Consider the following 26,035-nt stretch of genomic DNA (forward strand, 5'->3'; position numbering starts at 1 on the left):
CCTTCAGATACGCTTTCCTTCCTTCTCACAATCATGTGCCTGCAAATTACCTCAAAGAGAGCTGGCACAAGATTGAGGTGGTGTGGTGTGCCCAGAGCAAAGGCTTTGAAGGCAGATGGCCATGTGTCTTTGTCATATCTGTAGACCTCTTGAAGTTCGTTTCCTTACCTGTGTAAAGAGCTATTCAATGATGATGGCGGGGGGGGGGGGGGGGGGATAAAATCATTACTCATACAAACATGAAATGGAAATGTCAGAGATTTTCTGTAACTCATTAACAAGGAAACCAGTAAGATGTTATAAGCAGTTCAAAGGACAATTTCACAAACACAGAGTTCTATACAGCCATTAGGAATGCTGAAATGAGTTTACAAATTGTTGCAAGACTCCGTGTCCACAGAGCAGTTAGCAGTTGCATTCCATCAGGCAAACTTATTTGGCCTAACTCTCAGTACTAGAGTTTACAGAGTTGTAAACTGGCTCCAAGACAGTCAAAGCGCTCCCTAAACAAGGATACGTACTTGTTATGCTTATTTCTTTTTTTTTTTTTAACGTTTATTTATTTTTGAGACAGAAACGGAGCGTGAATGGGGGAGGGGCAGAGAGAGAGGGGGACCCGGAATCCAAAGCAGGCTCCAGGCTCTGAGCTGTCAGCACAGAGCCTGATGCGGGGCTTCAACTCATGAACTGCGAGATCATGACCTGAGTTGAAGTCGGACACCCAACTGACTGAGCCACTCAGGCGCCCCTGTTACATTTATTTCAAAGTCATTCACACTTTCTCCTCGTAGGGCAAATGGTCACTTAACCTTGCAGGTTACTCAAGGACTAGAGATTATACGACATATATATGGTTCTTAGCACAGTGAGTGTGTAGTTGATCCAGCTACATGTTCATACGTGTTTAGATATCTCATTTTTCTTACCTGACTAACCTAGTCTTGGTACTGTTTGATTGGTTAACTGCTGGTCCAGGTTCCTAGGTTAATCACTGCCTTATCAAAGATCCATCCTATTTTTTTTCCCCTGCTCAAAGTTAAATGTTTTTTTTTTTTTTAAGCCGGAGTTAAGATGAGAATGGTTTTGAGCATACAAAGGAATTTTAAAAATTGCGGACATACTAAGACCTTTTAAAACTAACACAAATCACAGTGTTCAACATCCTGGTGAGAGAGAGCCTAAAACTGAGGACTAGGCACCTGGGTCCTTGTGTGATAGCTACTTCCCTCCCTCCTCAGCCCACCCTCTCTTCATCCCTAAAAAAGAAGGCAATGAGCTTCAGGTTTTGACTACAGTTTTGCAGTCTTTCTTCCATTATTCTCAGTACTTTTTTTTGTTTACTGTTTATGTACATAACAGAAAATACGCCATTTTAACCATTTTTAAGTACAATTCACTGGCATTAAGTACATTCACAGTGTTGTGCAACCATCACCTCTATCCATTTTCAGAACTTTTTCATCACACAAACTGTACCCATTAAAAAGTAACTCCTTATTTCTCCCTTTTCCCAAGCCCTTTTAAAACCTTTATTCTACTCTCTGTCCCTATGAATTTGCTATTCTAGGAAATCTAAGTGGAATCATATAATATTTGTCCGTTTTTGTCTGAGTTATTTTACCTAGCATAATGTTTTCAAACAAAGTTCATCCACATTAATACCATTATCAGAATTTTGATCCCTTTTTAAGGCTAATACTTCATTATATGTATATACTGATTATGTTTGTTCATCTGTTGATGTGCATTTGGATTTTCATGTTTTGGTTTTTGTGAATAATGCTGCTATGAATATTGGCGTACACGTATCTGAGTCCTTGTTTCCAAGTCTTTTGATGATACGTTTTTATTATATTAAATTTACTCCTAGGTGATCTTTCTTGTTGTTTTTCTAATGGGGTCTAGTTTGTATGTTTGAAAGCACTGTAATTGTTTGAGGTACACATTGTTAATTTTGTCAGTAGAGGGCACATTATTACCTGTGTGTGAGCTTGCTCCTCTAATGGAATTGTCAGCTTCTGGAGGAAAAAGACCCCATAACGTACCTTACGGTTTTGGGCATAGGTTTTCCCCTAAGCTGTGCAGACAGAAAACCTCAGGGAATATTTTTCAAACTGGGCCCTGTTTTGCTCAAATGTACCTCCCTAATGATTTAATTTCTCAGCAAGAAGACAGTTTCGTGGTGGGCACAGCCGAGGGGACAGTATTCCATTTTCAGCTGGTCTCTGTGACTTCCAACAGCAGTGAGAAGCAGTGGGTGCGGACAAAGCCATTCCAGCATCACACACATGATGTCCGAGCCGTGGCCCACAGCCCGACGGCACTGATATCTGGAGGTGGGTTGCACTCGCTGCCAGGCTGCCGCTTTACCCGGCTCTGGTTATTTTCACGTGGGGCTTTTTCCAACTCTGCTGCCTTCCCTCTCCCCTCCCACTGCAGGCACTGACACCCACTTAGTCATTCGTCCTCTCATGGAGAAGGTGGAGGTTAAGAATTACGATGCTGCTCTCCGAAAAATCACTTTTCCCCATGTAAGTATTGTCCCCTGGCCCCCACCGTCCCTCTGTCCTATAAGACTGAGTACAGCTCACGCTTTCTGGGCAAATCTATAGGACATAGTTACCTACCTTCTTCGTTCTTCTGTTTGTGAGGTAAGCGTCCTGTAAAAACATTTACAGGGGCCAAGAGATGTACAGCAACACTCCTAGTTCACTTTCTGGGGAAATCATTCCCTCTTCTGGATAGTTGTGGTTTAGGGAAGTTTGTTTTTTTGTTTTTAAGGCTGGACTCTATTATTCTGGGTGGGAGCACGAAAATCCAGGCTTCCAGTGTTCCTTTCTAGGTAAAAGGACATCTTCCCAAGCTAGAAACCCTTCTCCCCGCTACCTGCTTCTACGTTCCATTCAACCAGTAAACGTTACTGAGTCTACCTCCTCATTGTCTTGTGAATCTAGTCATTTCTCTTAACACTGCCATTATCCTAGTTTGAATCGGTGTCTTTTCTCAACTGCATTCACCTGTTAATGATCTCATTTTATTATATTTGCTCCATTTCAGCCTGTTCTCCATTGATCCATTCAAAAAACAACTTTGCTCATCATTCCATGCTTAAAAGCTTTTGGTTGGTCCTTCAGGCTAACCTAATTCCTTAGCATGGCCTCTGAAACCTGTCTTGATCTGGCCCGTCCTTCAGCATCTTCTCTCCCCTCTCTTGTCCAACACGTGCTTCACCTCATCCCTACCCCCACCTAGTTTAGTGTGCTGAAAGACTTTATTCTCTGTAATGCTCTCTTACCTTTGAGCTATTTCATATGCCATTCCTCTTGGAACGTCCTGCCCTACCTTTTTTTGCCTGATTTGTCTTTATTAATGAGCCTCATCAGGGCTCCTGGCTTTATGAGGCTACATTGGATATCCTTTCTACTTTTTTTCACTACATGCTGTGCTTAGTCCTATTAAAATTCTTAACACACTTGGTGCAACTGCCTGTTTAATTCTTTGTCAGTCCTTTTAGACTACGAGCTCGAGGGCAGTAGCTATGTTTTTATTTATCATTATGCTCTTAGATCCTAGGACAGTACTGACATATGGTAGTACTTAGGACATTTTTATGAAGTAAATGGATTTCATCAGTAAAAAACGTGCTAGGATGTTGCTGCTGTATCTAGTACTGAGGCGATAAATAACCCTGCTTATTTATCACTTTTCAATTCTTGGATACAGCGACGTCTCATTTCCTGTTCAAAAAAGAGGCACCTTCTCCTTTTCCAGTTTGCTCATCACTTGGAACTGTGGCGACTGGGATCTACAGTTGCAACAGGTACAGTGAGAGAAAGTCTTTGCCACTAAGAGGACTGGAGAGAGAAGCGAGGGATTAGAATTGCAGTTGAAATTCTGCTTGTGGAAAAATGGAAGTATTTTTCTGTCTTTGGCAACTTCTGGTTTTCCCAGCCACAGGAGAGACCAAAGGAGTTCTTCACAGTGTTAGAATTGTTAGCAGGTTACTGGGTCAAATGCTAAAAGTTTATGATTCTGTAAGGTGCCCTGCAGGGCATAGTGGAGGTGAGGGTTGCCCTGGGAGCAAAACACACTGCTGAAAATGACAAGATTTAATATTGGGTGGTGACAGCCCTGCATTGAGAAGGAGGAGGTCACGTGGTTCTTACTGGGGTGATAGTCTAGTGGCTTTTTGTATGACCAGTTGAGAAAATGTTTGGGTTCTGTTGTTTTATAGTAGATAGGAGGGTTTTGCTTTAGGTTCCAAAATGAGCAAATGAAGTTGAAGTCGAGGTCTCACAAACCCCACTCCCACCCATCTCACTGCCTGGCTGTGTGTTAAAGCTTCAGAGAATTAGTGATATACCATGGGCCACATCTGAGGCACCTAAATAGAAGTTAAGAAAGTACTCACTGCTTTCCTCTTTATATAAACCCAGAAAACTGGGTTTACTGTGTCAGACATTTTTTTTATTTCCAGTGGTAGAGATTTCATTCTACCTAGAAATGACTTTTTAGAAGAAAAATGTACAAATAACGTTTCTTTGAGAAGAAAAACTCAGGGAAATTTCTTGTTCCAGGGAAGAATGGGGATACCCTTCCACTTTCTAAAGACGCAGATCATTTGCTGCACCTCAAGACAAAGGTAAGCAAGTTTTATCTGTGTGTCCAGGCTGTGAAATCCAGAACCGTTTTCTCATAATGAATTTTGAGGCTTAGTCGACATCATAAAAGTCTAAAATCTTCAATTATTTGAATGAAGTACTTTGTCAACAGAACTGGGTTTCCTGTGATTATAAGTAAGGCATGCAGAATTTATTGGATGAATGAATACAGAAAATTGGTGTGTTGTTGTTGTTATGTAAATAACTTGTGTATTTTTATAAAATTGAAATGGTAAAAGAGTATACAATGAGAAATGAGCCTCTTCCTTACCCAAATCCTGGTCCCACTCTCCAGAGATAATCACTGCCAATAGTTTCTTACATGTCCTTCTAGAAAAAATTTCCACCCATGTGTGCAGGTGTATATCCTTCCCTTCTACAGTAATGAGAATATAACATGCACACTGCCTTGTAATTTCCTTTTAAATGTCTTTTTTTTTTAAGTTCTAATTTTTTTTTTTAGTAATCTCTGTACTCAACATGGAGCTTGATCTCATAACCCTGAGATCAAGAAACACATGCTTTTCCAACTCAGCCAGCCAGGTGCCCCTAAATGTCCTTATTTTAATTACACAAATATTTGCAAATACAGTTTTACTATCAAGAATTTATACACTATTCATAGTTTATATTCTTGAATGCCTCTTAAAATTCTAGTCCACTCTCCTGGAATAATTAATTGATTAGCTGTTTCTCCTTCCAGGTATTTTTCTATGTGATAGTGTATATGTATGTATACATACATACATATAATTAGATATTTTGGGAGTTTTTTGAATTATATAATGTTACATTGGACTTTTCCTTTGTTTTTCAGATTTTTTTTTTTTGCTATTTCTTACAGGTTGTTAGGTATCATAGACAAAATGAAACAAACATAACTCAGAAAATTAGTTTTCCAAGTCAACTGGCCTACAAAACCTTACTGTATTAAATGCTTTTCTTCTCAGGTTTCTAGTTAGGTTTTAGTGTGAAGCCATCTTTAAGGTACACGAAGGGCTGAGAGAAGTTCACATATTCATAGACCTCTGTTCTTGGTTTTGGAAATCAAGCCACACCATTCAGGTGCTGTACCTCTGAAATAATCCTAGTGACACATAGCATATGTGTGTCAAGATTATGTGTAGGTATTTGTGGTTATGGCCAGAGTGGCAACAGCTTGAGGATTCATATCACAGTGAACCTTGACAAAGTGAAGTTTTTCATGAATATTCATCCTGATTTCTGACATTGCCAGGGTCCTGAGAACATTATTTGCAGCTGTATCTCCCCGTGTGGAAGTTGGATAGCCTATTCTACAACTTCTCGTTTTTTTCTTTATCGGTTGAATTATGAACATGACAACATAAGCCTCCAAAGGGTAAGTGATAACCCAATGTCTGGTTGAACAAGAAAAAATTCCTTAAGTGTGTGATTTTTGTGTGAAGCAGAACATACTGAGTATGAATCATGAAAAGCTATTTGGAGACAGCTGTTTATAAAACAGTATTTTATTTCCATTTTGAATAGATTATGTTTTTGGAGGAATAGGGAAATGCCAGAAAGTGGCAATAAAGCATAGGCTTTTGCAGAGATGAAAGGGGGGATGGAAAGGTTATAATGGGCATGTTAGTGTTTCTTGATCAGTTGGCTTCCTTAGATCAGGGAGTATTAATGTCTTTTAAGCTAGGCTGTGATTATTTTTGATGGATTCTAGGTCTCACTTCTCTCTCTTACTGGTTTTTACTACTGGTTCACCCAAGGTTTCCAAAATGCCAGCATTCCTTCGCTCTGCCCTTCAGATTTTGTTTTCTGAAGATTCAACAAAGCTCTTTGTAGCATCAAATCAAGGGTCTCTACATATCATTCGGCTATTGGAAGGAAGCTTCAAGCACCTGCATACTTTCCAGCCTCAGTCAGGTGGGAACTTGGTAACTGGCCAAGGGGGAGAGTTGTCAGTCTCTGATGTATCTTTTTTTCCCTTTTAAGCCTAAATCATTGTCAGGGCTCCCTAATGCTCTTCCCCACCCTGTAAATACTCACATGTTTGCAATTTAAAGTAGGAGGAGATATCTGGTGAAAATGCTTGATGAGATCTGAAATGTTCCTTACACCTACTCTTTTCTCACTGGATTTTTTTAGTCCTTATTTGGGGCCAGAAATTTCATCACCCTTCGAGTTTTTTAGCAGAGCAAGAAAGTTAAAATCATCTTAATACTGACACCCAGAAATAACTGCCATTAATATTTTTGTGTATTTTTTTGTTTGTTTTAATTTTTTAAATGTTTATTTATTGTTGAAGGAGAAACAAAGTGTGATTGGGGGAGGGGCAGAGAGAGAGAGAGGAAGATACAGAATGTGAAGCAGGTTCCAGGCTCTGAGCTGTCAGCAGAGAGCTTGATGTGGGGCTTGAACTCAAGAGCCATGAGATCATGACCTGAGCTGAAGTCAAGACACTTAATTAATGGAGCCACTCAGACACCGCTATTTTTGTGTATTTCTGATAGATGTTTATATATAGGTAATTTTTTGGACGTGTCAATATTTTTGATCGGTGGTTTTCAATAAAGATGAACTTACACATGCATTTGTATTACCTGTCACCCCTGTTCTCTGAGAGCATGAGTATGCATGACTGAGTAACTATGTATAGCTAACTGTTGCTGAGTTCATGATTGAGAACTTAGTACCCAGTACTTGCCGTGGGCCTTTTCCCTTCTCTCTTGCCCTAGATATAGCAGCTTCACTGTCATTTAGACTCCATCAGCCTAAAACATCAACTCTTTTAACTTAAACTTTCACTATTCATAAGCTGCTCCAGAAGCATACAGGAAAAGAAACCCACAAGTTAGGAGGCAGATAAATAAGAGACAGTGTATTTTGAGTGCCTGTATATGTTTTTATTAAAAACAACTTAGACTCTGTATTTGGCATTTAACATTTCTTAAAATTAGGCTCGGCATTATAGATACTACTTTATTTGCTCCTCCTCTTCCATCTCTTGTCCTCTTACAGTCAAGCTGGTTTCTTCATAGCCCTCAAACCTGTGTATTCCAGTCCTTGTCACTTAGCTCATGTTCTCCATCCTTTTCCACCCATCTTTAGCATCTGGTTTATGTCTTGTTATAAAGCTTTTTCATCCTTTGGGGGTGTTGTTTGCAGCACAAATTTTGGCATATAACATCACTGTTTGATTTTTAACCCACAAGTCTTCATTTTGCCAGATTGGTTTAAAATCCCTTGATGACAAAGATGGCCCATATGTGCCCATGCTCCCTTAGTGCTAAATATACAGCAGGTACCAAATAAATTAAAGATATGCGTCAAGCCTTTTGAGCTTGCTGTTTGTCCTTAGCTTTGATTAAAAACCATTTGGTAGGAAAGGAGTTTGAAGCAATTAAAATACAGACTTTAGGTAGCTGCTGCCTTGATTCTCCATTTCTCTGGTAGGCAGTGTCTCACTCAGGCTTGAGCAAGTGATGCCTTCAGGTTTATCTCTGGCTCCTCTTTACATGATGGATGGCTAATTAAATGAAAATAGTAGACTAACATGTAAGACTTACTTGCAAAACTATCAAATTATCCAATTGTGATTTAAATAAAAGTCTTGGGACGCCTGGGTGGCTCAGTCGGTTAAGCTCCCGACTTCGGCTCAGGTCATGATCTCATGGTTTGTGAGTTTGGGCCCGCATTAGGCTGTACAGACGGTGTAGAGCCTGCCTGGGATTCTCCCTCTCCCTCTCTTTCTGCCCCTCTCTCCCTTGTGCTCTCTCTCAAAAATAAATAAGTAAACTTAAAAAAAAATTTCTCCCTCTTTAAAAACAATACAAAATAATAACAAATAAATACATAAAAGTCTTAATTGACTTTTGCCATCATATCCAGGCCAGGGCTGGCTGTGGACACTGAATTTAGAGATTAACTATTGTTTTGTCTGCACAGGGACAGTGGAGTCCATGTGTCTTTTGGCAGTCAGTCCAGATGGGAATTGGCTAGCTGCATCAGGTACCAGTGCTGGAGTCCATGTGTACAACATAAAACATCTAAAGGTAAGCATAGGGTGTAGTAGTAGGAAACAAGAGGAAGTTAACCGTGCAGTTACAAGACTCAAAGCAGATTGGTATGACCCGGAAAATTAGTGGACATTTTTTTTTTTTTAACTAAGAATTTTTCCTGTTTTATTTGTTTGGAGCCCCAAAACTATAATCTGCAACATTAAAATCAGTCAATTGGAACAGTGAAAACACGCTTGTACAAAATTTTGAAATTAAGGATTTATGGATGATGAATTCACATCCAGATTATTTCTATATTATGGTGAGGAAAATTCTGATTTACCCAGATGACTAGTTGCAGATCGTAACAATTTCTTTTAACAGCTTGCCTTGTAATCTCAAGGTATTTTTAAATTAAACAGAAGTTTGACAAAGGAGTAACAGGAAAATACTTTTCATTAATCAGTAATGATCTTGTCATTCACACATTGAATTACTACTGATCCCTTACAAGTTTTCATCTTCATCCTAAAAATCAGTTAAGAACTACCCAAAACTTGGAATGAGCATCAAAAGTTTATAGAATACCAAACTGCAACATTTAGTGAGTTTGTCTATTAACTGCATAACTTAATCTTTATGACGTTGTGGCAGAAGCATGTACTGCTCTTTGAGCTTTGCCTGACACTGTAGTGTTGCACATGTCTTGCAACTTGCATAAATGTCCGTGTCAAGGCATTAGTTTCTTTTAAATTTACTGTAGAGCTACAGATTCCTTGTTCAATGATGTGTTTATGAACAATTCATATAGATGAGAGATAGCAGCAAAAGCTTTACTCTGAAGTTTTCTGCAAATGCTGTCAGTTGTGTGAGCGTTAAATGTGTGGGTTTTTTTTTTTTTAATTTTAAATAAAATTAAGGTTTATTATTTGTGGGTACTGCCTGATGTTTGTGGGAACTTCCATAGAACTCTTTTGAGTTCTAAGGAACGCTATTTAAAAACTGACCTAGACCATCGAGTCATTCCTGAAAGGAGGTATATAGAGTTATCTTTTGTGTCTGTCATTTGTTCTCAGCTTCACTGCACAGTACCTGCCTATAATTTCCCTGTGACTGCTCTGGCTATTGCCCCCAATACCAACAACCTTGTCATTGCTCATTCTGATCAGCAGGTAAGAGATACCAGCGCTTTCTAATTCCTTTCTGCTGGATAATAACTAGGAAGCTAAGATAATGACAATTTTGGAGGAGCTTTTAATTAAAAGTACTGGATGATATATAGGTAGTTTCCTCCTGTGTGAAGTGAAACTTTGTGTGTAGCCTGGGTACATTATAGGCCAGTAATATCCTTTGGCTTGATGGGCACAATGGAATGATGAAGCACTGAGATTATAGAGTAAAGAAGTACAGGAAGGAGGAGCAGTTTTTAAGTACTCATTTTACTGATTGTTTATAGACTAGAGATGACATAGACCCAGGTGTTAGACTGGGTATAGGATATAGTAAGGTCCTAAGAGTTGAAATGACGAAAAGATCATGTATTTCACCTTCAGTTTTGAAATAACGAAATCAGGCCATAGTGAAGTCTGTTGTCTGTAACAGACTTACCAAAATGAGTGCATAGCCTACTGGTTTTTTCCATACCAAGTTGTAAGAAGATCTTTAAAGTACCCGAATTGTGGGGGCGCCTTGGTGGCTCAGTCAGTTGAGCATCCGACTTCTGCTCAGGTCATGAACTCGCAGTTCGTGAGTTTGAGCCCCGTGTTGGGCTCTGTGCTGACAGCTCAGAGCTGGAGCTGCTTTGGATTCTGTGTCTTCCTCTCTCTATATTCCTCCCCTGCTCGTACTCTTTCACTCGCGTGCTTGCTCTCTCTCTGTCTCTCTCTCTCTCTGTCAAAAATAAATAAAGATTAAAAAAAAATTTTTTTTAATATTTGAGTTATAGAACACATTGTGAAATGATCAATACTTATATATTCTCATCTGTAAAATGGGCATAATACTTTCCTCACTGAGCTGTTGGAAAGATTAAGTATGATCTTACACATACGCACATGTATATGTTCTATTCAGAAAATGAAATCTCTCATTTCAGTTTTGTGGGTTTTTGTCCTTGACTAGAGTCTGAAAGATTAGTGAAGCCACATGTTTGTCTTTATCACACATAAGTCCACCTGATGCCTTTTCCTGGCATTTGGTCCCATAGGGGCTTCAGTTATAAAAGCTGGTGGGAAATTTTTTATGTCTTTTAGATTAGCAGAGATCAGTAGAGTTGATAGTACACAGTGCTGGAAGGACACAGTGAGATATGTAAAAAAAAATTTAAATCCATGTAATCTTTGATTCACAAGTTCTAATTCTAAAAGTTCTTCCTGTAGATATAAACCTTGAGTTGTGCAAAAAGACATTGATACCGAGATCATCATTGCAGCCTTGTTTACAGTAGTGAAAGACTGGAAATAAGTGTCCATTAAACAGATGAGATAAGTAAATCATGGTACATCCAGAAAGTGAATGGCTTGTTGTGTGTTCTTTAAGGAGGCAAGAGTGATATATAGATAAAGTTATTGGTATCAACATGGGTCAGTCTCCATGGTATAATGCTAAATGAAAAATGCAACATGCAGAATAGCATATATTGTATGCATAAAATATCTGGAAAGATGTAAATAAGAAATAGGCTGCTATCAAAACCCTCGAGGAGAAAGCAGGCAAAAACCTCTTTGACCTTGGCTGCAGCAACTTCTTACTCAACGCTCTCCGGAGGCAAGGGAAACAAAAGCAAAAATGAACTGTTGGGACCTCATCAAAATAAAAACTTCTGCAAAGCGAAGGAAACAATCAGCAAAACTAAAAGGCAACCGATGGAATGGGAGAAGATATTTGCAAATGACATATCAGATAAAGGGTTAGTATCCAAGATCTATAAAGAACCTATCAAACTCAACACCCAAAAAACAAATAATCCGGTGAAGAAATGGGCAAAAGATATGAATAGACACCTCTCCAAAGAAGATATCCAGATGGCCAACAGACACATGAAAAATGCTCAACATCACTCATCATCTGGGAAATACAGATCAAAACCTCAATGCGATATACTACCTCATACCTGTGAGAATGGCTAACGTTAACAATTCAGGCAACCACAGATGTTGGCGAGGATGTGGAGAAAGGATCTCTTTTGCCCTGCTTGTGGGAATGCAAACTGGTGCACCCACTCTGGAAAACAGTACGGAGTTTCCTCAAAAAATTAAAAATAGAACTACTCTACAACCCAGCAGTTGCACTACTAAGTATTTATCCAAGACATACAGGTGTGCTGTTTCGAAGGGGCACATGCACCCCATTGTTTACAGCAGCACTATTGACAATAGCCAAAGTATGGAAAGATCCCAAATGCCCATCGATGGATGAATGGATAAAGAAGGTGTGGTATATATATACAATGGAGCATTACTCAGCAATCAAAAAAAATGAAATCTTGCCATTTGCAACTACATGGATGGAACTAGAGGGTATTATGCTAAGTGAAATTAGAGAAAGACAAATATCATACGACTTCACTCATATGAGGACTTTAAGACACAAAACAGATGAACATAAGGGAAGGGGAAAAAATAATATAAAAACAGGGCAGGGGACCAAAACATAAGAGACTCTTAAATATGGAGAACAAACAGGGTTGCTAGAGGGGTTGTGGGAGGGGGGATGGGCTAAATGGGTTAGGGGCATTAAGGAATCTACTCCTGAAATCATTGTTGCACTGTATGCTAACTAGGATGTAAATTAAAACATTTTTTAAACAGAAATAGGCTGCTTTGGGGGCACCTGGGTGGCTCAGTCTGTAAAGCATTGGACTCTCGATTTCAGCTCAGGTCATGATCTCTTGGTTTGAGAGTTTGAGCCCCACTCTGCACTGTCAGTGCAGATCCTGCTTGGGATTCTCTCTCTCTGCACCTCCCCTGCTTGCTCTCTTTCTCTCCCAAAATAAATAAATTTTAAAAAGAACAAAATAGACTACTCTTGGGAAAGGGAGATGTCAAGATGACAGGGTGACTTTTCACTGTAAACCTTTCTGTGCTATTTTGTTTACTGTGCCATAGTTTACCTTAAAAATGTTTTACTTAAAAACAGTAGAAAGCGTAAAGCTGAGCATGATATAGTCAGGTTTTGTATAGATATTTTCTGATTAGGAATGAGAGATACCCTTCCAGGTTTTCTGGGTACTAGTGTGCATTTCTCCTGTATCGTATCCTTTCTCAGGTATTTGAGTACAGCATCCCAGACAAACAGTATACAGAGTGGAGCCGGACCATCCAGAAGCAAGGGTTTCATTACCTTTGGCTCCAAAGGGATACTCCCATCACACACATCAGTTTTCATCCCAAGAGACCAATGCACATCCTTCTCCATGATGCCTATATGTTCTGCATCATAGACAAGTCATTGGTGAGTTCTCCACTACTATTACCTGTGCTCACACTGATTCATCTGTACTTAAGAATTTTCAAGTTCTAAAAGCAACAAGTATGAGTTAAGAGAAGGAAGAATCAATAAAATGTCCTGACATATTCTTTGGATGAGAGGAACTTTTGTTTTGCAGAGTTCTTTATTTTCATTCTCAGGCCTGTGAGGCTCCCAGGGTAGAAGGAGGCCTTTGTGCACTGGTTTTTGCTGATTTTGACCATTTCTCTGCTTTGCGTATGAACATAAAAACTTAAGGAGGAAAGTGATTAGGTCAGTGTTCAGAAGGTAACTGTCATGGGGAATACCATTGATTTGGCTGAATCACTTACACCTTTGCACCCTGGGGTGAGTGAATAAATAGCACAGTTTTATTAAAGGAGACACAGGCTGAGGTCTTGACCACTTTTGCCCCTTGCCTGAATATGCTGAAACACTGTAAGCTTGAAGAGTTGGTCTTAATGTCTTGAAAAAAGCCCATCCAGGAAAATTCTGTTCTTTATGGCTAGGATGCAGGTGGGATGTGAGCATTTTTTTCAGTTCTAGATTCCACCCTCTGCCAGCTGCTATTTTGATTCACCCCAAATTTAAATGTCTTCTCTGGGCAGATACTTTATTCCTAGGAGCCCTATGAGCTGTGGCCATGCCTGTAATGCACTTTGGGCCTAGGTTACACCTAACGCACAGTGTTTTGGTGTATCTGTAAAGTGGGGGTGGAAGGAACCATGGGGAAAGCAACAGATGGCTCTCAAGGAGATGTGCATGATGTGTCACTGGAACTCATTTCGTGGACCCTGTATCCTCTGGGCGTGGGAAACAGAGCTGGCTGACAAGTGCCTTCTGCAGGATGAGTGATACAGGAAGGGCCTCTCCCACTCACTTGCCTCTTTGTAACTCAGCCCAGGGCTGTCCATATTTTTTGTCAAGCATCGGTGATAAGTCCACCACTTCCTCATGCTGGGCAGAGCTATTTCCCAAGGAAGTCAGAGATGAAATATCACTTGGTTGGCCAGACGCCATCTCTTGAGGTGTCAGTGACATCAGTGGGGGTGGTTTGTGTTTCAGTTTTGGCCTGGGGAGAACTTTAGTCACTTGGCCTGTCCATGATCTGGTTGGGGCAAGAGTCTAGAAAGCAGAGCCTGTATGGGCTGAGCTCCTGTACATGCCAGTTTGTTCCTGTCTCACAAAGTGTTACTGACAAGACTGGCCAGAATCCCCAGCTGGGCCCTTTGATCTTGCTGGTATAGAATACCATGCTCTTTGCTTCATACTCCCACCCTCTACAGTATACCTGGAAGAGTGGCTACAGCTTTCTTACTGAAGTAAGGAGAGCCAGGGAGGTAGAAAATGTCTAATATGAAGGTTGGAAGGTGGTGTTTGCCTGAAAAGTCACTATAATCCTTTGTTCTGTAGAAGCCCAATAAAATGACGATTTAAACAGTATGTCTTTGTCTTTTTAGCCTCTTCCAAATGACAAAACCTTACTGTACAATCCTCTTCCTCCCACGAACGAATCAGATGTCATCAGGAGGCGTACCGCCCATGCCTTTAAAATTTCTAAGATATATAAGGTAAAACATCTTGCATTATATTCTAGACGGTTGGTTCCTTGTGATATTATCAAAATGTAATAAGCTCCACATTAAGCAGACAAGAGCACCTTCATTTTATATGCAGAATACCTGATTTGGGGAGACAGGTACCTTTCTGAGGGTGTCTGTTCCTTACATTTGTATTTCATTATCTTTGAGGTGATTAGAGGCGTGCACATCATACTTCCCCAAAGTGAAATACGTAGGTGGTGAGAAATTATGTTGAATCTTAGGTGGTGTTTTTGTGTTAAAGCTGGCCTTGAAAGGTTGTTACTACTACTCCTTCTCCTTCTTCTCAGTCTCCTTCTCCCTGTCCCACTCCCTCCCCCGTCCTCCCTCTCCCCCCCCCCTTCTTTTTCTTCTTCTTCTAATGTGACTTCTAATTGGAGAATGGTCCACAAGATAAATTTCAGGCAAGTGGAAGTCATTGAATTTAGTCATTGTGACTTTTACTTTCTTGGCTAAGCTTTTCATTATATATGAAACAAATATTCATTGAACTTATGATACTACAACTATTTGTGCCAACTCCAAAGTTCCATTTTCATGCTTCTCAGATTAGAGTTCCTTGGGTGTCCTGGAACATTTTCTCAGGGGTCTGTAAGAATTTTTTTTTAAGAGGGACATCTGTAAATTATTTAAGTATGATTAGTTTCTTGATGCATTTGTAACTTGCTGTTTGCCAAGAATCTAGGCTCCAAAGCCGTCGCTTAACATTGATTCCTAAGAAATTATGGAACAGATGTTCTATATAGAAAAACATGAAAAATCTTGTTGAAATCTTTTATTATTAACGAAGTCAGTTAAAAGTTCCCAACCTTGGTGTGCCTAGCTGGCTCAGTCAGAAGAGTGTATGACTCTTGATCTTGAGGTCGTGAGTTGGAACCCCACGTTGGGTATAGAGATTACTTTTAAAAAATAAAAAATAAAAAATAAAGTTCCCAACTTCACCAACTACTTTGAGTCCTAAGGCAGGAAGGATTGTCAGAGATTTCAATTACTCCAGCCTTGAACGAGGCTGACCTTTTACTTCTAGTTAGTCTGTTCAGGACTAGCCCTGGTGCCTAACTCCTGGTAGAGTCATTGTCATCTCTCTACAGCCTCTGCTCTTCATGGATCTTTTGGATGAAAGAACACTGGTGGCAGTAGAACGGCCTCTGGATGACATCATCGCTCAGCTCCCACCACCCATCAAAAAGAAGAAATTTGGGACCTAAAATAGGGCACGGTCTGTGCCCTTCCTTGAACTGTCTGCCCTGTTTGTTTTCACAAATCATGATAATAAAGCAAAGTTATTCTTTAGGACTAGTCATTATGAATGTTATCTTCCAAAATAATGGACAGTAATTTCCCTTCAATGACTCAAGTGAATGGGAATTCCAAGGTATTTGTAGTTGGGATAATGTTCTAAGCAGCTACCACTTCATCCTGTTTGTTCTTTAGACCACAATCTCAGGGAAAAAAGATGGTTCTTATCTTTTCTTCCCTAACGCCTCCCTGAGGCTTGCTTCAGAGGGCTGATGACCTTCACTGTCTGCCAGCCTCCTGCCTGCAGCCAATGCAGAGGTGTGGGGACCTGCCCAGCATTGCCCTAGAGGACAGGGGAGCTATGCCTGTTTGCTCAAGATAGCTTAACTACCAATAGTGATAATCAGCCTTATGTTTCAAGGAAGAATTTTAACGCAATGCCCCATCTCAAAAACTTATGCCTTTGGCCTCTGACAGTCAGCCATTTATTTTATTTAAAGGGAAAAAAATCAGGGGTGCCTGGGCGGCTCATTCGGTTAAGCGTCCTATTTGGGATCAGGTCACGGTCTCGCAGTTCATGGGTTTGAACCCACACTGGGCTTGCTGCTGTCAAGACAGAGCCCGTTTTGGATCCTCTGCACCCCCCTTGCACCTCCCCCACTCTCTCTTGCTGTCTCTCTCAAAAAAAAAAAAACCAATAAAGGGAAAAAATCAGGCTTGGGATACTAATTTCATTAACCATCTTTCACCTAATACACATATATAAATGTATATAATATAGGTATACATACATAATATGTATACAAAAATGTATACATATATAATATACTGTATATATTTTATATGTTAAAATTAATATATACTGTATACATTTATATGTTAATATTAGTGTTAATATGTTGATATTAAATTAACATAAATATTAATGTTTTATGTTAATATTTATTAATGTTGATGTTTACATATTAATATGTAATATGTTAATATGCCAGTTTCAAAGATTAAGGAAACACTGGGCAGGGATTTTTGTTGAGAGTAGGTGTGGAGGGTGGGACCAGAAAGCCTGCCATATATCTTACCTTTTCCATCTTCTACTGCTTTCACATTGTTACTCCCATGGGTATTATCAACTGACTAGTTTTAATGTAGTCTTTTAAACTAGAAAGTGAAGAACTCAAGTTAACCTGACCTGAGCAGATTGATTCCCTTCCCATCTGAGTGGATGTATTCTGTTGCATGCTTGTGGAAATCCAGAATGTGTGGTTTTGTTTGTTTGGTTTTCGGTTGGAGGGCTGTGGTACAGGCAGAGAAGGATATGGGTTCTGATGACATCATGAATAAAATGCTGGTGAGAAACATTTTTGTTAAGATGAAGCCCATCCTCCACCCTGGAAAGGGAAATTAAAAAAGTGAGAATTTAAGGTAGATAGGTGGGAAGAGAGTTAATAGAGAAGTAATAAGAGAGAAGCAAAGCCCAGTACTTTATAACATAAAGGACAGCCTATTTCAGGTTTGCTAAGAGGAAGTAGATAAAACAGGTTTATAATGGATGCCACTTCTCTCCCTGTTCAGGTTTTTTTGTTTTTACAGAAATAGGAGTTCTTTATTTTTTAGCAAGAGAAAATCACATTAAATAGCAGATATACAGGGAATCCACATAGACATGGAAATTCCCATAATAGGAATAATTCTTTTTAAGTTTTTTTAATATGTATTTATTTTTGGGAGAGAAAGAGAAACAGAGTGCAAACAGGGGAGGGGCAGAGAGAGAGGGATACACAGAATCTGAAGCAGGCTCCAAGCTCTGAGCTGTCAGCACAGAGCCTGACGCAGGGCTCGAACCCACGAACGGTGAGATCATGACCCGAGCTGAAGTCAGACGCTTAACTGACTGAGCCACCCAGGTGCCCCTAGAAGTAATTTAAACAAATAGCTGCAAGCTTTTAAGCCCTCTGTATAAAATAATTTTCCTTTCTCCTTACTTGAATAGATTTCCTGAGGCATTCTGTCCTGGTCTGCTTTAGACTGGATCAGTAGACTGTAAGATCCTGCCCTTCTTAAGAAGTGTTCAGGTCTTTTGTGTGGTTGAAACCAAAGTTCCATTCACTGGTGTTCATTGAGTATGACTAGAAGGAGGATAGGATGCCTTAAATATTAACTCACTTGCTTTTCACTGACTCTAGAGCTGTAAATTCAGAAAGTATGAACTGGAGTCTAGTTTAAGACTTGATTTAGTTAACCTTAAATATATTCTGGAATCTTGTAAGGATTATGGAGGGTGTAATTCTGACAGAAAGGGCTCACAGATCATGAGTGAAGAAGTAAAAGTTTTGAAAGTAGAAAGCATTCCTTTGCAACATTTCCAGTCAGTGATTTGGATTTCCATAAATGGTATGGGAAGTAAGATCTTTGGGTCTTGAAATTCTTCCTAAGTAGAGAACTTTGAATACCAATGAAGCAGAAACTGATTGGGGCAAGTTAAGAGAAATCAGGGGAAGGGAAGGCAAAGCAGTTTTTTATAAATAAGAGGAACACTTCGGTGCATGTGTGGTGTTCCAGGGTGACTCTATCTTCAGGAATCTCTGAAACCTAGAAGCAGCCTGTTTCTGTTCTGGGCATTTTGCAGACTATGGCTCCTACTTGGATTCTACAGAAAAATTTTGATCTGAGAACTAACCTAGAAAAGGTCTTTTTTGCCAACTTAAATGCTTTAAAAGTTCACTTTTCTTATATAGTAGTTAGTAATCTGATCTCTAGATGGATAATGTACCCTTTAGCCTGGAGATTTATAGCAGATTAGACAGAAACTAAAATCTTGGAATATTGGAGGCAAGAAGCATAGCGTGGAGGTTTTTTTAAGCTTTTTTTTTTTAAGCATCAAAACTTTTTTCAAACAGTACTCTGAACCATAATATACAGATAAAAGTGAAGCTGTTCTGACTGTTGTTGCGGTTGAGGGTAGAAGAAATAAGATTTGCGAAAGAAACTGCCTCATGGCCTCCTTTTTATACTTATGGAAATGGAGACCAAGAGGGGAAGTTATTTTTCCCATGGTGACACAACAGTTCGTGAGAGGCCAAGGTGGCATCCTTACAGTTGTTCCCCTACTGTCTCTTGGTTGTAGGGACCCAATTGTAAATATGATTAGCAAGCATGATACACCAAAGATTTTCCATCTCACAGGCTGCAGGGAAGGTGTTTAAGCATTTCTTGGTCTGAATGAGTGCTTGATTTAGCTCGATTTAGCTTGATTTAACTTGATTTATTGAGTGCTTTGGGCAGGCTTGTGTGTAAATCATACAGAGTGTTGTAGTGGGGTAGTGTTCCTTGGGGGTGTTTCTCTGGGGAGTGAAATGGCTAGCTCATATAGTGTTCGTTTTCTTTCACTTTTCATTGCCCTTTGGAGTGGCTAGATTTCTATCCACAGTGTTTTAAAGTACTCATTTCTTTACGCTCTGCCAGTGTAGTGGAAGACTTCAGTTTCAGTTCATCTAATTGGTGAAAAATCATATCTCATTTTATTTTGCATTTGTTTACTAAAGAGATTGCTCACTTTTTTAAAATGTGTTTTGGCTGTTGAGCTAACTAAATTACATATTCATAACCTCTTCTTTTTCCCTAATGTGTTGGCTTTTTTTCTTTCATATTCTAAGGTGTTTTAAGGTACAGATCAGTTATCTGTGGTGGTGGAAATGTTCTGTTTGTGCTGTACAATAAGATAGTTACTATCCCATGTGACAATTGAGCACTTTAATATATATATATATATATATATATATATATATATATATTTTTTTTTTTTTTTTTTTTTTTTTTTTTTTTAATTTTTGAGAGAGAGAGCACATGCAGGGAAGGGGCAGGGGCGGGGGGGGGGGGGACAGAGGATCCAAAGTGGGCTCTGTGTTGACAGCAGCAAGCCCAATGTGGGGCATGAACCCATGAACCATGAGATCATGACCTGAGCCGAAGTTTGATGCCCAACCAATTGAGCCACCTACTATTGAGCACTTAAATGTGCAGCAAAGGAACAGAATTTTTATTTTTATTTGATTTTTAATTTAAATAGCCGCATGTGGCTAGTAGCTTTCATATATGAACAGCAAAGATGCAGATATGAAGGCTTAGCTTTGTGTCCTTTGTCTTTAGGAAGTTACAGAACTGAAATTTTATTGAGTGCCTACTATATGCTGTCTACCCATAACAGATAAAAGATGTTCTCATCTCTCAAGAACATCATAGCCTAGCTGGAAGGGGAGAAACAACTAAATCAACAATGCTACATTAGAGATGAGCACAGATAAGGGGCACCTAACTGGTAGAGTTAGCAGATCAGGTGAAGGTAGCAGATGGTCCTTGAGCTAATAACTCTTGGAATTGGGTGGTAATGATCAAGGGGGAAGAGAGAAGAAAAGAGGCATTCCTAGATCATTCTCAGTACAAAGGCTTGAAGCAAGAGAGAGCATAGCCTGGTTCAGGGACTACCAGTAGTTCCACATGGTTGAAACACAGCGTATATATTGGGAATGGAGAAAAATAAGGCCAAAATGGCAGGCAGACCCTACCAAAGTAATGAGAGCATGCATGTCTTATTTAGGAAAGCTTGCCCCGTAGGGTGAGAGCTTCCCTTGCGTATGGTAGCTAAGAAGCAGGTGAGGTTCCTATAAAAGCTAAGAGTAGAGCAATTTCCACAGAGGAAAGCTAAGCAGTTTAGAAAAGTGTGTAGAAAAGGTAAATAAACTTTGGATAAAGAACGCTTAAGCCAACAGGTAGTGAGAAATAAGACCAGGTATGAGTGGGCCTTGAAGTCTGTGGTTAAGAATTTTCATCCAGAGGCACCTGGGTGGCTCAGTCGGTTGAGTATTCAACTCTTGGTTTTGGCTCAGGTCATAGGCTCACGGTTTGTGAGTTCAGGCCCTGTGCTGGGCTCTGTGCCGACAGTGCAGAGCCTGCGTGGGATTGTCTTTCCCCCTCCCCCCATCTCAAATAAATAAAAAGAATTTTCATTCAGTAGAAAACACAGTTGTGAACTACTCAAATTCAAAGGAATGACACAGTAAACATGCCCATTTGTGTAAGTAAGGGCCAGAAGAGACTGGCAGTTAGGGAGGCAAAAAACCAGGCTGTTGTGTAGGTTCTTAATGTGGGTTCTGTATGTGTCCACTGAAGTTGCCATAAAAGTAATACAGGCTGGGGGGCCTAAACAACAGAGATTTATTTTCTCACAGTTCTGGAGGCTAGAAGTCTGAGATCAAGGTATTATTAGCAGCATTGTTTCCTTCTAAGGCCTTTTCTTGGCTTGTGGATGGCCATCTTTTTGACTTCCCTATGTATGTATATGTGTCCTGTCCTCCTCTTATAAGGACAACAGTCATGTTGGATTAGGGTCCACCCTAATGACCTCATTTCAACTTAATTACCTCTTTAAAACTCTATCTCCAAATACACTCACAGTCTGAGGTACTGTGGGTTCACCTCAACCTACAAACCTTGAGGGGACACAATTCAGCCCATGAAAGAGTCCATGGAAGGGCTTTAGAGGCTTCCTGATCCCCTGAGCTTGAATGCTGTATTTTGCATAAGTGAATACTTGTCTGAGGTGTGTCCACAGCATACAGCTGATTTTCAAAGGGGTCTAGGATCCTCTAATGGGCCATTGTGTTAACTGACTGAAGAAGGAGTTGAAGCTGTGAGATGAAGGCCTAAATACACCATGTGCCTCAGTAAACATGATATGGAGCTCGGTGACCTAGGAAAGAAGAGGTGAAGCTGACTGCAAGACTTATGGTGAGGCACTGGAAATTCTGTTGGAACTGGTATTGAGGGAATGGGGATTTTTATTTGAGGAACTTATTTAAATTTCATGGCAAATTGTGCAATTTCTATGACTGTGACTTAAAAACAGTGGTGATTTTCCAGGGTGCTTGGGTGGCTCAGTCGACTGGTCAAGTGCCTGACTCTTGATATCAGCTCAGGTCATGATCTCATGGTTCATGAAATGGAGCCCTGTGTTGGGCTCTGCGTGGACAGCATGGAGCCTGCTTGGGATTCTTTCTCCCCCTCTCTCTCCCCCTTCCCTGCTTGCGCTCTCTCTCTCTCAAAATAAACTCTTCCCCCTTCCTGCTTGCTCTCTCTCTCTCAAAATAAATAAACATTAAACAACAACAACAACAACAAAAAACTACTGATGGTTTTCCAGAAGTAAGTGGATTCAATGAAACTAACCTTCTGCTTAGTATGTCCTTATGAATATTTTCCTAAAAAGAAAGTCACAGAGCTACAAAACTGTCACCAGCTGCTGCTCATTAAGAATGTGGTTAGCAGATGTGGGTTTTCATAGTCATAACGCATGAGATAGTTAATACATTTTTGTGGGTTTCAGATAAATAGTGGTTTATCTTGGTGGGATGAATTTTAAAATGTGCTTGCATCAGCTAAACGATATATGCACCTTTCCCTCTTTTCACATCATGTTTGTGCTGGAAAGAAAAACACATTTTAGGATATTTCTCCTGGAAGGCAAAGGAGTACTGCCTATTGAAAGGGACAATTGATCTCACTGTCTTGTAACTGGGAAAGAGTTACGCATGGATAAACTTTCAAAGTTGCATGTTGGATTGGTTTTCTTACAAGCTTCATTCTTCCTTTGGTCTCTTCTTTAGTAGTAATTGAGCAGCTCTTGTTTTTGCTCCTCTGGCATCTGGCCGCCTTTGTGGTGGTGACCTTCAGGCTTGCTAAGGGCTGCAATTTTGCCTGGGGCCCTCCTTCCTTATGAAATTACACAACACTCAAACCTTGGAACGAACCCCAGATCCACTAATTCTTTCCTTTGACGGACTCTTGGCAATATGTACTCCCTTTCAACCAAACTGTAGCTTTATACAAGATCTGTTTGTCACCAAAATTAATTTGGCCATTTGTTTTTTAATCCTGGAATCAAATGGTATTATGGCAGACACATTCCTAGATAAAGTATAGACTCTTAATTTGAGACTTCTTACCAAAGGCTGTATTTTTGCTGCTGCTTAAGATCAACAGGTAACAATATCAGGAGCAGGTACTTTTTATGGAATTCTTAAAGGGTGGAAGGTACAGTATTGTAAAACAGCATACGACATCCCAGTTAACCCTTACAACCCCCATTAGAGGCAGAAGGTATCTGAATTTTTCTGAATAAGAAACAGGTTCATGGGGCGCCTGGGTGCTCAGTTGGTTAAGTGTCCAACTTCGACTCAGGTCACGATCTCGCGGTCAACTGGCTCAACTGAGCCACCCAGGCGCCACTTAACCCCCTCATTTTAAAGGAGTAATCAAAAATAGGGGTGCCTGGATGGCTCAGTCGGTTAAGTGTCCGACTTCAGCTCAGGTCACGACCACTCTGTTTGTGAGTTCCAGCCCCACGTCAGGCTTTGCACTGATAGTGCAGAGCCTACTTAGGATTCTCTGTCTCCCTCTCTTTCTGTTCCACCTATGCCTCTCTCTCTCTCTCTAAGATAAACAGAAAAATATACAAAGGAGTAATAAAAAATAAATTAGCAATGATCCATCCCTTGTTCTGAGAAACAGAATAGTAATAACAGCCTGTTATTACATATTGATAGGTGACAGGAATGAAAGCTTATTAGGAATTATCTCAGCCATTTCCTTTTTTAGAGGTAGATAAAATAACATGTTCAAAGAATTATCTAATCTTGTCTCACTGTCCCTAAGAAACCGTGGAAACAGATGTGTACTCTTTTTGTTTCAGATTTCATTATCCACAGTAAGTAGATTCCCACTACTTGAGATTTCCTAGATGGTAATTTTCACTCTGCAAGGAACCAGTAAACCTTCAGAGGGATTATTTGAAATGACTACAGCACAGGAGGCACTGAATTTCAATCAATCACATGTTTAATGAGTTTCTTCTCAGCAAGGCAATATTTTTGGAATAGCAGGAAATGAAGTCAGTGGGTGGTCCCTGCCCTTCTGTATTTTATAACCTACTTGGGCAAAACAGGCAGGTATACAATAAAATTGTTTAGAGGAAAAATCCCCCCAAAATTGGGTAGACAGTGAAAACTACGATGAGATCTTGCTAGGTGGGAAAGTAGTTGAGAGAGGCAAGGAGGTGTTTGGAAGGATGCCTCAGTGGGGAACATGCAGGACATCATTGGGAGACACTGACTGGATGAGTTTGGCTAATCTGAAAGTAGTGATGAGAGAGAACACTGAAATTTAGATTCTGATGGAGGACCTTGTGAAAGCAGTTCAATAAATTTGGAATTTTAAATGGATATATTTACAAATAATTTTTTAAATGTTTGAGAGAGCACCAGCAGGGGAGGGGCAGAGAAAGAGGGACATAGAGAATCCCAAGCGGGTTCCATGCTGTTTTTGCAAAACCCTACTCTGGGCTAGATCTCAGATCATGACCTGAGGCAAAATCAAGAGTCAGAGGCTTAACCCACTGAGCCACCCAGGTGTCCCTAAAAATAGCTTAAAAACTCCCAAATAATCCAAATAGCAATCTTCATTACCTTCTCTGTTCCTAGAGCTAAGTATTTTGTTACATAACTTACTATCTTATGTAAGTGCCTTTACTATTTGGAAGATCTATGACTTCCTCCAGCTCTATTGATCAAAAAGTATTGATACTTTTAGAAATAATTTATAGCACTTCTCTTTTGCTAATAAAGGTGTCTTCAAGTGCCCAACCTCTGGATAATTATGCATGTAAAAGTGTTCAAAATAATGCTTATACTCCAAGGAATCAGCTGTCAAGTGCTCTCTCAAAAGCAGAAATTTCATGTAACTCAGGCCTCTGGGGGCTCACACCTCAGCTGGAGCAAAGCCAGAAACGTCTGTGACTGCAGATGCACTTAGGCACATTGGGACCTGCTGGAACGGGGAACTGGCCTCACTACAATTGATTTAGGAGAGGATTGGAGGTTTGAGCTTCTGCTGACATTTGTAGCTTGGAAAATCCTGCTCCACTAATTGCAAAGAGGATTCTGCTGTAACGATTTTTTTTAGTAAGATACTTTTATCATTTTGAATTCTTTCTTCATTTGGGCTCTGGGTACTTTCCAGTCTCCATTTTTATCGTTTTAACTCCTAGTATAGGAGGCTCTTTGAAAGTTCCTGCCCACACATGAATGTGCATTCATAGAGAGGTGCAAGAACATGGCTCACGAGCTTCAACATGTACTTCATGAGCAAGCAGGTATACAGACCCTTTTACAGGAATCGGTGTACATTCCCTCTGCTTGTAGCCCTACTCCCAACAAGTGAAAACATGGGGACTGTGCTTTTAGGGCTGAAGGGAAGTTAGAGGGCAACTTGACCTCATGTTTTTGCTGAGATCTATCTCAGCAGTGTGATTTCTGGATCCTCATTTTCGAGGCTTGAGGTATGTAGTCATGCCCAGGAATCTGGGAGACCTGAGTTTTTTCTCCTTCCTCACTGTGGACTTCGGACCAGAGTCTTTGGCTCTCTGGGCCTCAGTTTCCTCAGCTCTCCCAGCGCATGAAGCTGCAAGGGGGTGGACTACACCACCTTTATCTTTGGATAAAAGCCACTGCAGGCTCTGCAGTGTGCATACAGTTTCTGGGGACACCCACCAACATTTGCCACAGCAAAAGGCCATGACCTCCAGGGCAAGAAGGTTAGATCTATAAGCCAAGTCCAAACTCTTCCATGTTTAATTATATGAAACTTTTCACAGTCCTATCCTTTTACCTCCACTGACCCTATGCTCTGTTCACAGTGGATTTCTGACATCTTCCTAAGTAATCATCATCCTGTAAATATCTTTGAGGCCTACCTATAGTGGCTGCAGGGCTGAAAAAGAAACCCCTCTGTCACTCTAGGCAAGCAAATGGGTGATTACAAAGCAGAGTAACAAATGCCTGTATTCTTGTCTCCAGACCTTTCCTTATGCAATTCCCTCTGCTACACCTACTCACCTTCTATACCTCTGTGAAGCTGACCCCAAGCCCAAACGAATGTTTCTTTTACTCTGCTTTCAGGGCGTTTTCTACATGTTACTTAACAACACAGTATCACACCAGGATGGTTGGTTCTCCACTCTCCTCCCCCACTAGACCGCCAGCTC

General features: G+C 40.2%; 1 protein-coding gene across 2 annotated transcripts in view; it reads left to right on the forward strand.

Annotated features, from left to right (window-relative positions):
- UTP4 (UTP4 small subunit processome component) overlaps nt 1-15,999 on the forward strand; it is a 31,537-nt gene extending 15,538 nt beyond the window's left edge. For both annotated transcript variants that reach the window (XM_007090353.3, XM_042968287.1), the window contains exons 7-17: nt 2,165-2,336; nt 2,440-2,531; nt 3,724-3,820; nt 4,578-4,642; nt 5,899-6,021; nt 6,404-6,560; nt 8,583-8,689; nt 9,712-9,807; nt 12,902-13,087; nt 14,563-14,673; nt 15,795-15,999. In XM_007090353.3, the coding sequence (XP_007090415.1) occupies nt 2,165-2,336; nt 2,440-2,531; nt 3,724-3,820; nt 4,578-4,642; nt 5,899-6,021; nt 6,404-6,560; nt 8,583-8,689; nt 9,712-9,807; nt 12,902-13,087; nt 14,563-14,673; nt 15,795-15,911 (1,323 nt within the window). In that variant the 3' untranslated portion in view covers nt 15,912-15,999. The remainder of the gene's footprint in view (nt 1-2,164; nt 2,337-2,439; nt 2,532-3,723; nt 3,821-4,577; nt 4,643-5,898; nt 6,022-6,403; nt 6,561-8,582; nt 8,690-9,711; nt 9,808-12,901; nt 13,088-14,562; nt 14,674-15,794) is intronic.
- Nucleotides 16,000-26,035: the final 10,036 nt, after the last annotated feature.

Source organism: Panthera tigris, chromosome E2, assembly GCF_018350195.1.
Source record: "Panthera tigris isolate Pti1 chromosome E2, P.tigris_Pti1_mat1.1, whole genome shotgun sequence".
NCBI lineage: Eukaryota > Metazoa > Chordata > Mammalia > Carnivora > Felidae > Panthera > Panthera tigris.